This window comes from Prinia subflava, chromosome 5, assembly GCF_021018805.1.
Source record: "Prinia subflava isolate CZ2003 ecotype Zambia chromosome 5, Cam_Psub_1.2, whole genome shotgun sequence".
Taxonomy (NCBI): Eukaryota; Metazoa; Chordata; class Aves; order Passeriformes; family Cisticolidae; genus Prinia; species Prinia subflava.
Window position 1 is genome coordinate 58,742,696 of NC_086251.1, and position 12,311 is coordinate 58,755,006.

At 51.9% G+C, this 12,311-nt stretch overlaps 2 protein-coding genes across 2 annotated transcripts; both read right to left on the reverse strand.

Annotated features, from left to right (window-relative positions):
• Nucleotides 1–3,117: 3,117 nt before the first annotated feature.
• Nucleotides 3,118–4,641, reverse strand: LOC134551499 (inositol 1,4,5-trisphosphate receptor-interacting protein-like 1). Its single transcript, XM_063399160.1, has one exon. It carries the CDS (start codon nt 4,573–4,575, stop codon nt 3,118–3,120), a length of 1,458 nt encoding a protein of 485 aa, XP_063255230.1. The 5' UTR covers nt 4,576–4,641.
• Nucleotides 4,642–7,718: 3,077 nt separating this feature from the next.
• On the reverse strand, nt 7,719–9,242 carry LOC134551500 (inositol 1,4,5-trisphosphate receptor-interacting protein-like 1). Its single transcript, XM_063399161.1, has one exon. It carries the CDS (start codon nt 9,174–9,176, stop codon nt 7,719–7,721), a length of 1,458 nt encoding a protein of 485 aa, XP_063255231.1. The 5' UTR covers nt 9,177–9,242.
• Between the last annotated feature and the right edge of the window lie 3,069 nt (nt 9,243–12,311).

A 12,311-nucleotide genomic window follows, 5' to 3' on the forward strand; every position in this document is an offset into this window, starting at 1 on the left:
GAGCACGAGAAGGAGTATTATGGAATTCATGGTCTGCAGGAGGAGGGAGAGAAGGCCTTGAGTGGGGCTGTGAGGGTGGGACATGACAATGAGGGCAGCAGGGAAGGGAATTGCAGGGATATGGGGGCAGGAAGGACAGGGCCCCAGACAGCTGGCAGGCAGCAAGGCCAGTCCCACTGCCCCACCAGCAGCAGCAGCAGCACCATGGGCTGCCCAAGGCTGTCCCATGAGGGGCTGTCCCTGCATGCAGGGGGAGAACCCAGCCCTGGGTGAGGCGTTTCTGCCCCAGCCCTTGTCCCCAGCCCAGGCTCCCCAGCACGTGCGCACTCACCGCTTGCCCGAGCAATGCCGGGCCAGCGTTACCTGCTGGGGCCTTTTAGAGCTGCCCCCATTGTGACACGTCCCCTGTGATGTCACAGGTGTCACAGCACATCACAACCCAGTCAATCCCACCCTTTGTCCCCACCCTGGCTCAGCCACTCCCAGTGGCCCTGGTGTAATGCTTAAGGCTGCCTTTGTGTGAATCTTCTTCCAAGAACTGCCATTGTTCTTTCTTTTGGATTTCTCTTCATCTGCATTCACCTGCATTGGCAATCTCCTAGACATCCATGTTGGAAGGCAGCCTTGAGGATCATTGAGTCTAAGCTTTGATTCCTTACTGGTTGAGGTGCACTTCAATCTCTGTGTCAGCGAGGTTGAAAAAATCCCTGAAGATCACACAGGCAAACTGCACACTTAACACTGCCTACTGCACCCATCAGCCAGGTCCCCAAATGCCACATGCACATGACTTTGAAACCTTTCTGAGCGTGCTGACTCAGCCATTTCCCTAGGCAGCCTGTTCCTCAGCTTGATATCCTTTTCTTTGCAGGAATATTTCCTAGAGAGCCCATCAAAAGCTACCGTGCACAACCTAAACTCATTTTCCTCTTGCAATCTTTTTTGTTCTCTGGGCTAATATAATGATCCCCACCTAGCTACAACCTCCCTTCGGGGACCATCTGCACCGTGTCAGGCAGCTGGGCTGTGAAGCCAGCTCCTGGCAGAGGAGAGAAAGGTGCTGCTTTTGCAGTGGACTTCCCATGATCCAGAGGGACAAAAGGGGTTGTCAGTGGGCAGAAGAGTTTCGGGTTTCCCAGAAGCGTTTCCATGTGAGGAGAAGCTTGGTGCCAAATCCATCAGCCAAGGGAATCCATCCCCTTCCTAGCAGAAGGAAAAATCAGAATTTTCCTTCTAGAGTATGGAAAGGTTTGGAGTGAAATTCCGTACTGGGATGTTCCCAGATGTCTGTGTGAATGTTGTTGACCTGCACAGCGAGACTGTGAAGAAGGGATCTCAAGTGAAATGCAGCTTAGACTACAGCTTCCTGCCATGGTATTTGTGGAGCCTTGAAGGAGAAGGCTGCGTGGGTTGTGGTGACTTTCACCAGCTCTCCTGCTAACAGCACTGGGCACCCCAAGGCTGTTTGGTGTCAGCACAGGCAAGAGCAGGAAGCAACTCTCCCCTGGCTTTGTGGAGCCCTGAGATGAGCAAAGACGAGAAGCGTGCAAAGAAGAGACCATCAGCACCAGGCAGCAGCTTCTCTCAGCCCTCAATCACAGAAAATTCAAACCTTATTGTTTGGGTTTGGGCTTTGTGTAGTGTTTTGTTTGGAGTTTTTTAGCAGCAGGAAAAGCTGTGTCATTTTCAATGCTGGAGACCTGGATTGGAATGGTCCCTTGCCAGTGTTGTGTAGGTGGATCTCAAAATTGTGCTTTTGCCCCTCTCTTTCCTCTGTTATGATGTGTCACTTCAAGGGGTAGATGGCTACGTGTGTTTCTCTTTTCCCACCTTGTGCTGAGGAGCTGGGAGAGCTGCTGACCTTTCTCTCTCGGCCCAGCTTGACCCTGAAAGGGTTCTGCAGTGGGGTGAGGTGGCCTGTGGCCAGTGGCTCAGCTGCCAGCACCGGTGCCAGCCAACGTGTCAGGCTCATGGGTATGGCTTGAGTCAGGTCACAGTTGCCAGCATCTGGGCTGTGTCCCGCCCCACATTCGTCCTGCCACCAAGTCGGAGGGCACCAACCTGACTCTGACAAATCCACCTCGAAACCATGTCCCTAAATGCCACATCCACATTATCCTTTAGTGCCTCAAGCAGTAACAGTTCCACCAATTCCATGGGCAGCCTTTGGCAGTGCTTAACAACCCTTTCAGAGGAGAAATTTTTCCCTCCTACCCAATCTAAGCCTTCCTGGCAGAAGTGGAGGCCATTTCCTCTCATCCTCTGCCTTGTTTCCTGGGAGCAGAGCCTGACCTGCACCAGCCCAACCCTCATGCCATAATTGCATATTTCATATCTTTGATATTATTTTTATTGGTAAATTGTTTTGTTTTATTGTCCTTTTCTATTCTATATGATAATTGATAAACCTTATACTGTATAACTTGTATACACTCTATCTATCTATCTATCTATCTATCTATCTATCTATCTATCTATCTATCTATCTATCTATCTATCTATCTAATCTATCTATCTCTATGAAAAAAAATCTGGATTATTATATATACAAAAATTGAGGTCAGCTCTAACTCCAACAGTTGGTCCAATGCTGACCCAAAGGTGTCCCTTCTGCAGACAAGAAGAGACTCCATCCATTGAATGGCTGTGGGCGAGCAATGCTGATTTTTCCTCTTGCTCCTTTTTGCCCTGTGTCTTCTTCTGTCTTTCTCTGTGCCACATTCCTCCTTCCTTCATGCTCTAATTTGCAGCCTTTCTCAAAGGCCAGGAACAACTGCATGTTCCAGGTGGGCTTTGGTGACTTTGCTGCTGCATGTTCGGCGTGTGGTCTCTTCATGAGCATTTTTGGAATGGGAGAGTTCATACTTAAGCGGGGCTTAATGCGGATCTGGGTGCCTTTCTTTGGAAAACGATACAAGGAGGGAGAATAAATCCTCCTGTGGCCTTCCACAAGCTGAGGCGGCAGGAGAGGCTGTGGGACCTTTGCCAGAGCCGTTGCAGGCATCCTCTTCTCCTTCAAGCACCAGACTTGGACTGTGAGGTGCTTCTCCGCTGCCAGGTGTGAGCAGCCCAAGCACAGCTCTGTTCTCATAGCCATGACTCCGTGCCTGCATTCCTTCAGTCTTCCCCGAGAAGGATTCTCTCGAACCGCGTTCGCAGCACCTGGTACTCACTCATGGCCTGCCTGTGGGCGGCCGATTCCTGCGCCAGCTGATGGAAGAGATTGTACGTCTGACCCGTCTGCACATCTCGGGGTAAACGGATCTCTTCAGGAAGCCTGCGGTTCCCCACAATGAAGTGGTTGAGGTGTTTTGCTTCCACACATAAGTGCAGGCTCTCGATGATGTCCAGCAGTCGCAGCAGAAAATCTCCCCTGCGCCACGATGACACGGGCACGACATTGAGCAGGTGCATGACAATGGTCTTCATGGTGTAGGTGGAGAAGCCAATGCCCAGCTGAAGATGGACGAAGAACTGGAGGCATTTGAGGTGCAGACTGTCAGGTGGGGCCTGGCTGGCGATGTGGTTGAAGAACTTTGCCTCTGCCACAGCATAGGTCTCTGGCCAGGTTGTGCTTGGGGTGTAGGCCTCTGCAGTCTGGCTGCTCACAAAGATGTCTGAGTCATCTCTCCTCACCCCAAACAGCATCTCCATCCTGAAGCTTTCAATGCCATTGGTCACCTTGAATTGGCAGGAGCGTCTGGAGGGCAGCAGCGTTAAGTGCCAATTGTGTGAGTGAGGCAGAGCTGGCCAGACTGCTCTCACCAGCTGGCAGAACCAGCGGGCAGTTTTGTGCACATCCAGGTAGGAGCCGATGCACAGGGTGTCCAGGAGGCTGGGCTCCTGACTGCTCCTCAGCTCCTCCTCGGGCTGGTGCAGGAAGCACAGCAGGTTCTCGCCCTGCTGCTCTCCTGTGCAGGTGCACTCCAGCTGCACGTGGACACGGAAGTTCCTCACGTGCCTGTGCCCTGCAGAGTCCAGCTCCAGGTGGAAGCTGTGGCCTGGCGGAGGAGTCATGGGGATGAGCACCTGATAGACAACGTCCTGCTCACGGGGACTCCAGCCTTCAAAGGCACTGCCCACCCCGATGGCTGGCTGCAGGACTGGGTAGAAACTGTTTGATAAGACCTCTCCAAAGTAAGCTATATAGTTCTCCATGAGGCCAGCTGTCCACTCACAGCCTTTCTGCAGGTCCTGCACAGGCCACTCTATGCGCTCCAATAGAATTCTTCCAGCGTCATCATTTACACAGTTTTCTTCTTCATGCTCTTCATTTGCCACATCATTGTTGTTTTCCACATTTGCAGCTCCATGGACGCCTCCATTTTCAACATCATCTTCCTCATTTGCCTGCACATTTCTGCCTCCCTCTTCAGCTGCACCGTTGTTTTCCTCTTCTAACTCCTCTCTCCTCAGGCTCCTTTTCCACCCGATAAACCAGAGCACCAAGACCAGCAGCACGAGCACAGCAACAGCCAAGGGCTGCAAGAGCTGCACCTGCTTCAGGGTGAGCTGCTCCACCTCCCGCTCTAGCCGAATCCTCTCCCATTCCAGCTGCTTTGCACGCACTTCCATGCGCAGTCGTGTCTCCTCATCCCAGACATCACCCACGGGCTGCGGGTACTGGATGAGGCTCTTCAAGAGCACGAGAAGGAGTATTATGGAATTCATGGTCTGCAGGAGGAGGGAGAGAAGGCCTTGAGTGGGGCTGTGAGGGTGGGACATGACAATGAGGGCAGCAGGGAAGGGAATTGCAGGGATATGGGGGCAGGAAGGACAGGGCCCCAGACAGCTGGCAGGCAGCAAGGCCAGTCCCACTGCCCCACCAGCAGCAGCAGCAGCACCATGGGCTGCCCAAGGCTGTCCCATGAGGGGCTGTCCCTGCATGCAGGGGGAGAACCCAGCCCTGGGTGAGGCGTTTCTGCCCCAGCCCTTGTCCCCAGCCCAGGCTCCCCAGCACGTGCGCACTCACCGCTTGCCCGAGCAATGCCGGGCCAGCGTTACCTGCTGGGGCCTTTTAGAGCTGCCCCCATTGTGACACGTCCCCTGTGATGTCACAGGTGTCACAGCACATCACAACCCAGTCAATCCCACCCTTTGTCCCCACCCTGGCTCAGCCACTCCCAGTGGCCCTGGTGTAATGCTTAAGGCTGCCTTTGTGTGAATCTTCTTCCAAGAACTGCCATTGTTCTTTCTTTTGGATTTCTCTTCATCTGCATTCACCTGCATTGGCAATCTCCTAGACATCCATGTTGGAAGGCAGCCTTGAGGATCATTGAGTCTAAGCTTTGATTCCTTACTGGTTGAGGTGCACTTCAATCTCTGTGTCAGCGAGGTTGAAAAAATCCCTGAAGATCACACAGGCAAACTGCACACTTAACACTGCCTACTGCACCCATCAGCCAGGTCCCCAAATGCCACATGCACATGACTTTGAAACCTTTCTGAGCGTGCTGACTCAGCCATTTCCCTAGGCAGCCTGTTCCTCAGCTTGATATCCTTTTCTTTGCAGGAATATTTCCTAGAGAGCCCATCAAAAGCTACCGTGCACAACCTAAACTCATTTTCCTCTTGCAATCTTTTTTGTTCTCTGGGCTAATATAATGATCCCCACCTAGCTACAACCTCCCTTCGGGGACCATCTGCACCGTGTCAGGCAGCTGGGCTGTGAAGCCAGCTCCTGGCAGAGGAGAGAAAGGTGCTGCTTTTGCAGTGGACTTCCCATGATCCAGAGGGACAAAAGGGGTTGTCAGTGGGCAGAAGAGTTTCGGGTTTCCCAGAAGCGTTTCCATGTGAGGAGAAGCTTGGTGCCAAATCCATCAGCCAAGGGAATCCATCCCCTTCCTAGCAGAAGGAAAAATCAGAATTTTCCTTCTAGAGTATGGAAAGGTTTGGAGTGAAATTCCGTACTGGGATGTTCCCAGATGTCTGTGTGAATGTTGTTGACCTGCACAGCGAGACTGTGAAGAAGGGATCTCAAGTGAAATGCAGCTTAGACTACAGCTTCCTGCCATGGTATTTGTGGAGCCTTGAAGGAGAAGGCTGCGTGGGTTGTGGTGACTTTCACCAGCTCTCCTGCTAACAGCACTGGGCACCCCAAGGCTGTTTGGTGTCAGCACAGGCAAGAGCAGGAAGCAACTCTCCCCTGGCTTTGTGGAGCCCTGAGATGAGCAAAGACGAGAAGCGTGCAAAGAAGAGACCATCAGCACCAGGCAGCAGCTTCTCTCAGCCCTCAATCACAGAAAATTCAAACCTTATTGTTTGGGTTTGGGCTTTGTGTAGTGTTTTGTTTGGAGTTTTTTAGCAGCAGGAAAAGCTGTGTCATTTTCAATGCTGGAGACCTGGATTGGAATGGTCCCTTGCCAGTGTTGTGTAGGTGGATCTCAAAATTGTGCTTTTGCCCCTCTCTTTCCTCTGTTATGATGTGTCACTTCAAGGGGTAGATGGCTACGTGTGTTTCTCTTTTCCCACCTTGTGCTGAGGAGCTGGGAGAGCTGCTGACCTTTCTCTCTCGGCCCAGCTTGACCCTGAAAGGGTTCTGCAGTGGGGTGAGGTGGCCTGTGGCCAGTGGCTCAGCTGCCAGCACCGGTGCCAGCCAACGTGTCAGGCTCATGGGTATGGCTTGAGTCAGGTCACAGTTGCCAGCATCTGGGCTGTGTCCCGCCCCACATTCGTCCTGCCACCAAGTCGGAGGGCACCAACCTGACTCTGACAAATCCACCTCGAAACCATGTCCCTAAATGCCACATCCACATTATCCTTTAGTGCCTCAAGCAGTAACAGTTCCACCAATTCCATGGGCAGCCTTTGGCAGTGCTTAACAACCCTTTCAGAGGAGAAATTTTTCCCTCCTACCCAATCTAAGCCTTCCTGGCAGAAGTGGAGGCCATTTCCTCTCATCCTCTGCCTTGTTTCCTGGGAGCAGAGCCTGACCTGCACCAGCCCAACCCTCATGCCATAATTGCATATTTCATATCTTTGATATTATTTTTATTGGTAAATTGTTTTGTTTTATTGTCCTTTTCTATTCTATATGATAATTGATAAACCTTATACTGTATAACTTGTATACACTCTATCTATCTATCTATCTATCTATCTATCTAATCTATCTATCTCTATGAAAAAAAATCTGGATTCTTATATATACAAAAATTGAGGTCAGCTCTAACTCCAACAGTTGGTCCAATGCTGACCCAAAGGTGTCCCTTCTGCAGACAAGAAGAGACTCCATCCATTGAATGGCTGTGGGCGAGCAATGCTGATTTTTCCTCTTGCTCCTTTTTGCCCTGTGTCTTCTTCTGTCTTTCTCTGTGCCACATTCCTCCTTCCTTCATGCTCTAATTTGCAGCCCTTCTCAAAGGCCAGGAACAACTGCATGTTCCAGGTGGGCTTTGGTGACTTTGCTGCTGCATGTTCGGCGTGTGGTCTCTTCATGAGCATTTTTGGAATGGGAGAGTTCATACTTAAGCGGGGCTTAATGCGGATCTGGGTGCCTTTCTTTGGAAAACGATACAAGGAGGGAGAATAAATCCTCCTGTGGCCTTCCACAAGCTGAGGCGGCAGGAGAGGCTGTGGGACCTTTGCCAGAGCCGTTGCAGGCATCCTCTTCTCCTTCAAGCACCAGACTTGGACTGTGAGGTGCTTCTCCGCTGCCAGGTGTGAGCAGCCCAAGCACAGCTCTGCTCTCATAGCCATGACTCCGTGCCTGCATTCCTTCAGTCTTCCCCGAGAAGGATTCTCTCGAACCGCGTTCGCAGCACCTGGTACTCACTCATGGCCTGCCTGTGGGCGGCCGATTCCTGCGCCAGCTGATGGAAGAGATTGTACGTCTGACCCGTCTGCACATCTCGGGGTAAACGGATCTCTTCAGGAAGCCTGCGGTTCCCCACAATGAAGTGGTTGAGGTGTTTTGCTTCCACACATAAGTGCAGGCTCTCGATGATGTCCAGCAGTCGCAGCAGAAAATCTCCCCTGCGCCACGATGACACGGGCACGACATTGAGCAGGTGCATGACAATGGTCTTCATGGTGTAGGTGGAAAAGCCAATGCCCAGCTGAAGATGGACGAAGAACTGGAGGCATTTGAGGTGCAGACTGTCAGGTGGGGCCTGGCTGGCGATGTGGTTGAAGAACTTTGCCTCTGCCACAGCATAGGTCTCTGGCCAGGTTGTGCTTGGGGTGTAGGCCTCTGCAGTCTGGCTGCTCACAAAGATGTCTGAGTCATCTCTCCTCACCCCAAACAGCATCTCCATCCTGAAGCTTTCAATGCCATTGGTCACCTTGAATTGGCAGGAGCGTCTGGAGGGCAGCAGCGTTAAGTGCCAGTTGTGTGAGTGAGGCAGAGCTGGCCAGACTGCTCTCACCAGCTGGCAGAACCAGCGGGCAGTTTTGTGCACATCCAGGTAGGAGCCGATGCACAGGGTGTCCAGGAGGCTGGGCTCCTGATTGCTCCTCAGCTCCTCCTCGGGCTGGTGCAGGAAGCACAGCAGGTTCTCCCCCTGCTGCTCTCCTGTGCAGGTGCACTCCAGCTGCACGCGGACACGGAAGTTCCTCACGTGCCTGTGCCCTGCAGAGTCCAGCTCCAGGTGGAAGCTGTGGCCTGGCGGAGGAGTCATGGGGATGAGCACCTGATACACAACGTCCTGCTCACGGGGACTCCAGCCTTCAAAGGCACTGCCCACCCCGATGGCTGGCTGCAGGACTGGGTAGAAACTGTTTGATAAGACCTCTCCAAAGTAAGCTATATAGTTCTCCATGAGGCCAGCTGTCCACTCACAGCCTTTCTGCAGGTCCTGCACAGGCCACTCTATGCGCTCCAAGAGAATTCTTCCAGCGTCATCATTTACACAGTTTTCTTCTTCTTGCTCTTCATTTGCCACATCGTTGTTGTTTTCTGCATTTGCAGCTCCATGGACGCCTCCATTTTCAACATCATCTTCCTCATTTGCCTGCACATTTCTGCCTCCCTCTTCAGCTGCACCGTTGTTTTCCTCTTCTAACTCCTCTCTCCTCAGGCTCCTTTTCCACCCGATAAACCAGAGCACCAAGACCAGCAGCACGAGCACAGCAACAGCCAAGGGCTGCAAGAGCTGCACCTGCTTCAGGGTGAGCTGCTCCACCTCCCGCTCTAGCCGAATCCTCTCCCATTCCAGCTGCTTTGCACGCACTTCCATGCGCAGTCGTGTCTCCTCATCCCAGACATCACCCACGGGCTGCGGGTACTGGATGAGGCTCTTCAAGAGCACGAGAAGGAGTATTATGGAATTCATGGTCTGCAGGAGGAGGGAGAGAAGGCCTTGAGTGGGGCTGTGAGGGTGGGACATGACAATGAGGGCAGCAGGGAAGGGAATTGCAGGGATATGGGGGCAGGAAGGACAGGGCCCCAGACAGCTGGCAGGCAGCAAGGCCAGTCCCACTGCCCCACCAGCAGCAGCAGCAGCACCGTGGGCTGCCCAAGGCTGTCCCATGAGGGGCTGTCCCTGCATGCAGGGGGAGAACCCAGCCCCGGGTGAGGCATTTCTGCCCCAGCCCTTGTCCCCAGCCCAGGCTCCCCAGCACGTGCGCACTTACCGCTTGCCCAAGCAATGCCAGGCCAGCGTTACCTGCTGGGGCCTTTTAGAGCTGCCCCCATTGTGACATGTCCCCCGTGATGTCACAGGTGTCACAGCACATCACAACCCAGCCAGCCCCACCCTTTGTCCCCACCCTGGCTCAGCCACTCCCAGTGGCCCTGGTGTAATGCTTAAGGCTGCCTTTGTGTGAATCTTCTTCCAAGAACTGCCATTGTTCTTTATTTTGGATTTCTTTTCATCTGCATTCACCTGCATTGGCAATCTCCTAGACATCCATGTTGGAAGGCAGCCTTGAGGATCATTGAGTCTAAGCTTTGATTCCTTACTGGTTGAGGTGCACTTCAATCTCTGTGTCAGCAAAGTTGAAAAAATCCCTGAAGATCACACAGTCCAACTGCACACTTAACACTGCCTACTGCACCCATCAGCCAGGTCCCCAAATGCCACATGCACATGACTTTGAAACCTTTCTGAGCGTGCTGACTCAGCCATTTCCCTAGGCAGCCTGTTCCTCAGCTTGATATCCTTTTCTTTGCAGGAATATTTCCTAGAGAGCCCATCAAAAGCTACCGTGCACAACCTAAACTCATTTTCCTCTTGCAATCTTTTTTGTTCTCTGGGCTAATATAATGATCCCCACCTAGCTACAACCTCCCTTCGGGGACCATCTGCACCGTGTCAGGCAGCTGGGCTGTGAAGCCAGCTCCTGGCAGAGGAGAGAAAGGTGCTGCTTTTGCAGTGGACTTCCCATGATCCAGAGGGACAAAAGGGGTTGTCAGTGGGCAGAAGTGTTTCAGGTTTCCCAGAAGCGTTTCCATGTGAGGAGAAGCTTGGTGCCAAATCCATCAGCCAAGGGAATCCATCCCCTTCCTAGCAGAAGGAAAAATCAGAATTTTCCCTGTAGAGAATGGAAAGATTTGGAGTGAAATTCTGTGCTGGGATGTTCCCGGATGTCTGTGTGAATTTTGCTGACCTGCACAGCCAGACTGTGAAGAGGGGATCTGAGGTGAAATCCAGCTTAGACTACAGCTTCCTGCCATGGTATTTGTGGAGCCTTGGAGGAGAAGGCTGCGTGGGTTGTGGTGACTTTCACCAGCTCTCCTGCTAACAGCACTGGGCACCCCAAGGCTGTTTGGTGTCAGCACAGGCAAGAGCAGGAAGAAACCCTCCCCTGGCTTTGTGGAGCCCTGAGATGAGCAAAGACGAGAAGCGTGCAGAGAAGAGACCATCAGCACCAGGCAGCAGCTTCTCTCAGCCCTCAATCACAGAAAATTCAAACCTTATTGTTTGGGTTTGGGCTTTGTGTGGTGTTTTGTTTGGAGTTTTTTAGCAGCAGGAAAAGCTGTGTCATTTTCAATGCTGGAGACCTGGATTGGAATGGTCCCTTGCCAGTGTTGTGTAGGTGGATCTCAAAATTGTGCTTTTGCCCCTCTCTTTCTTCTATTATTATGTGTCACGTCAAGGGGTAGACGGCTACGTGTGTTTCTCTTTTCCCACCTTGTGCTGAGGAGCTGGGAGAGCTGCTGACCTTTCTCTCTCGGCCCAGCTTGGCCCTGAAAGGGTTCTGCAGCGGGGTGAGGTGGCCTGTGGCCAGTGGCTCAGCTGCCAGCACCGGTGCCAGCCAACGTGTCAGGCTCATGGGTATGGCTTGAGTCAGGTCACAGCTGCCAGCATCTGGGCTGTGTCCCGCCCCACATTCGTCCTGCCACCAAGTCGGAGGGCACCAACCTGACTCTGACAAATCCACCTCGAAACCATGTCCCTAAATGCCACATCCACATTATCCTTTAGTGCCTCAAGCAGTAACAGTTCCACCAATTCCATGGGCAGCCTTTGGCAGTGCTTAACAACCCTTTCAGAGGAGAAATTTTTCCCTCCTACCCAATCTAAGCCTTCCTGGCAGAAGTGGAGGCCATTTCCTCTCATCCTCTGCCTTGTTTCCTGGGAGCAGAGCCTGACCTGCACCAGCCCAACCCTCATGCCATAATTGCATATTTCATATCTTTGATATTATTTTTATTGGTAAATTGTTTTGTTTTATTGTCCTTTTCTATTCCATATGATAATTGATAAACCTTATACTGTATAACTTGTATACACTCTATCTATCTATCTATCTATCTATCTATCTATCTATCTATCTATCTATCTATCTATCTATCTAATCTATCTATCTCTATGAAAAAAAATCTGGATTCTTATATATACAAAAATTGAGGTCAGCTCTAACTCCAACAGTTGGTCCAATGCTGACCCAAAGGTGTCCCTTCTGCAGACAAGAAGAGACTCCATCCATTGAATGGCTGTGGGCGAGCAATGCTGATTTTTCCTCTTGCTCCTTTTTGCCCTGTGTCTTCTTCTGTCTTTCTCTGTGCCACATTCCTCCTTCCTTCATGCTCTAATTTGCAGCCCTTCTCAAAGGCCAGGAACAACTGCATGTTCCAGGTGGGCTTTGGTGACTTTGCTGCTGCATGTTCGGCGTGCGGTCTCTTGATGAGCTTTTTTTGGAATGGGAGAGTTCATACATAAGCGGGGCTTAATGCGGATCTGGGTGCCTTTCTTTGGAAAACGATACAAGGAGGGAGAATAAATCCTCCTGTGGCCTTCCACAAGCTGAGGCAGCAGGAGAGGCTGTGGGACCTTTGCCAGAGCCGTTGCAGGCATCCTCTTCTCCTTCAAGCACCAGACTTGGACTGTGAGGTGCTTCTCCGCTGCCAGGTGTGAGCAGCCCAAGCA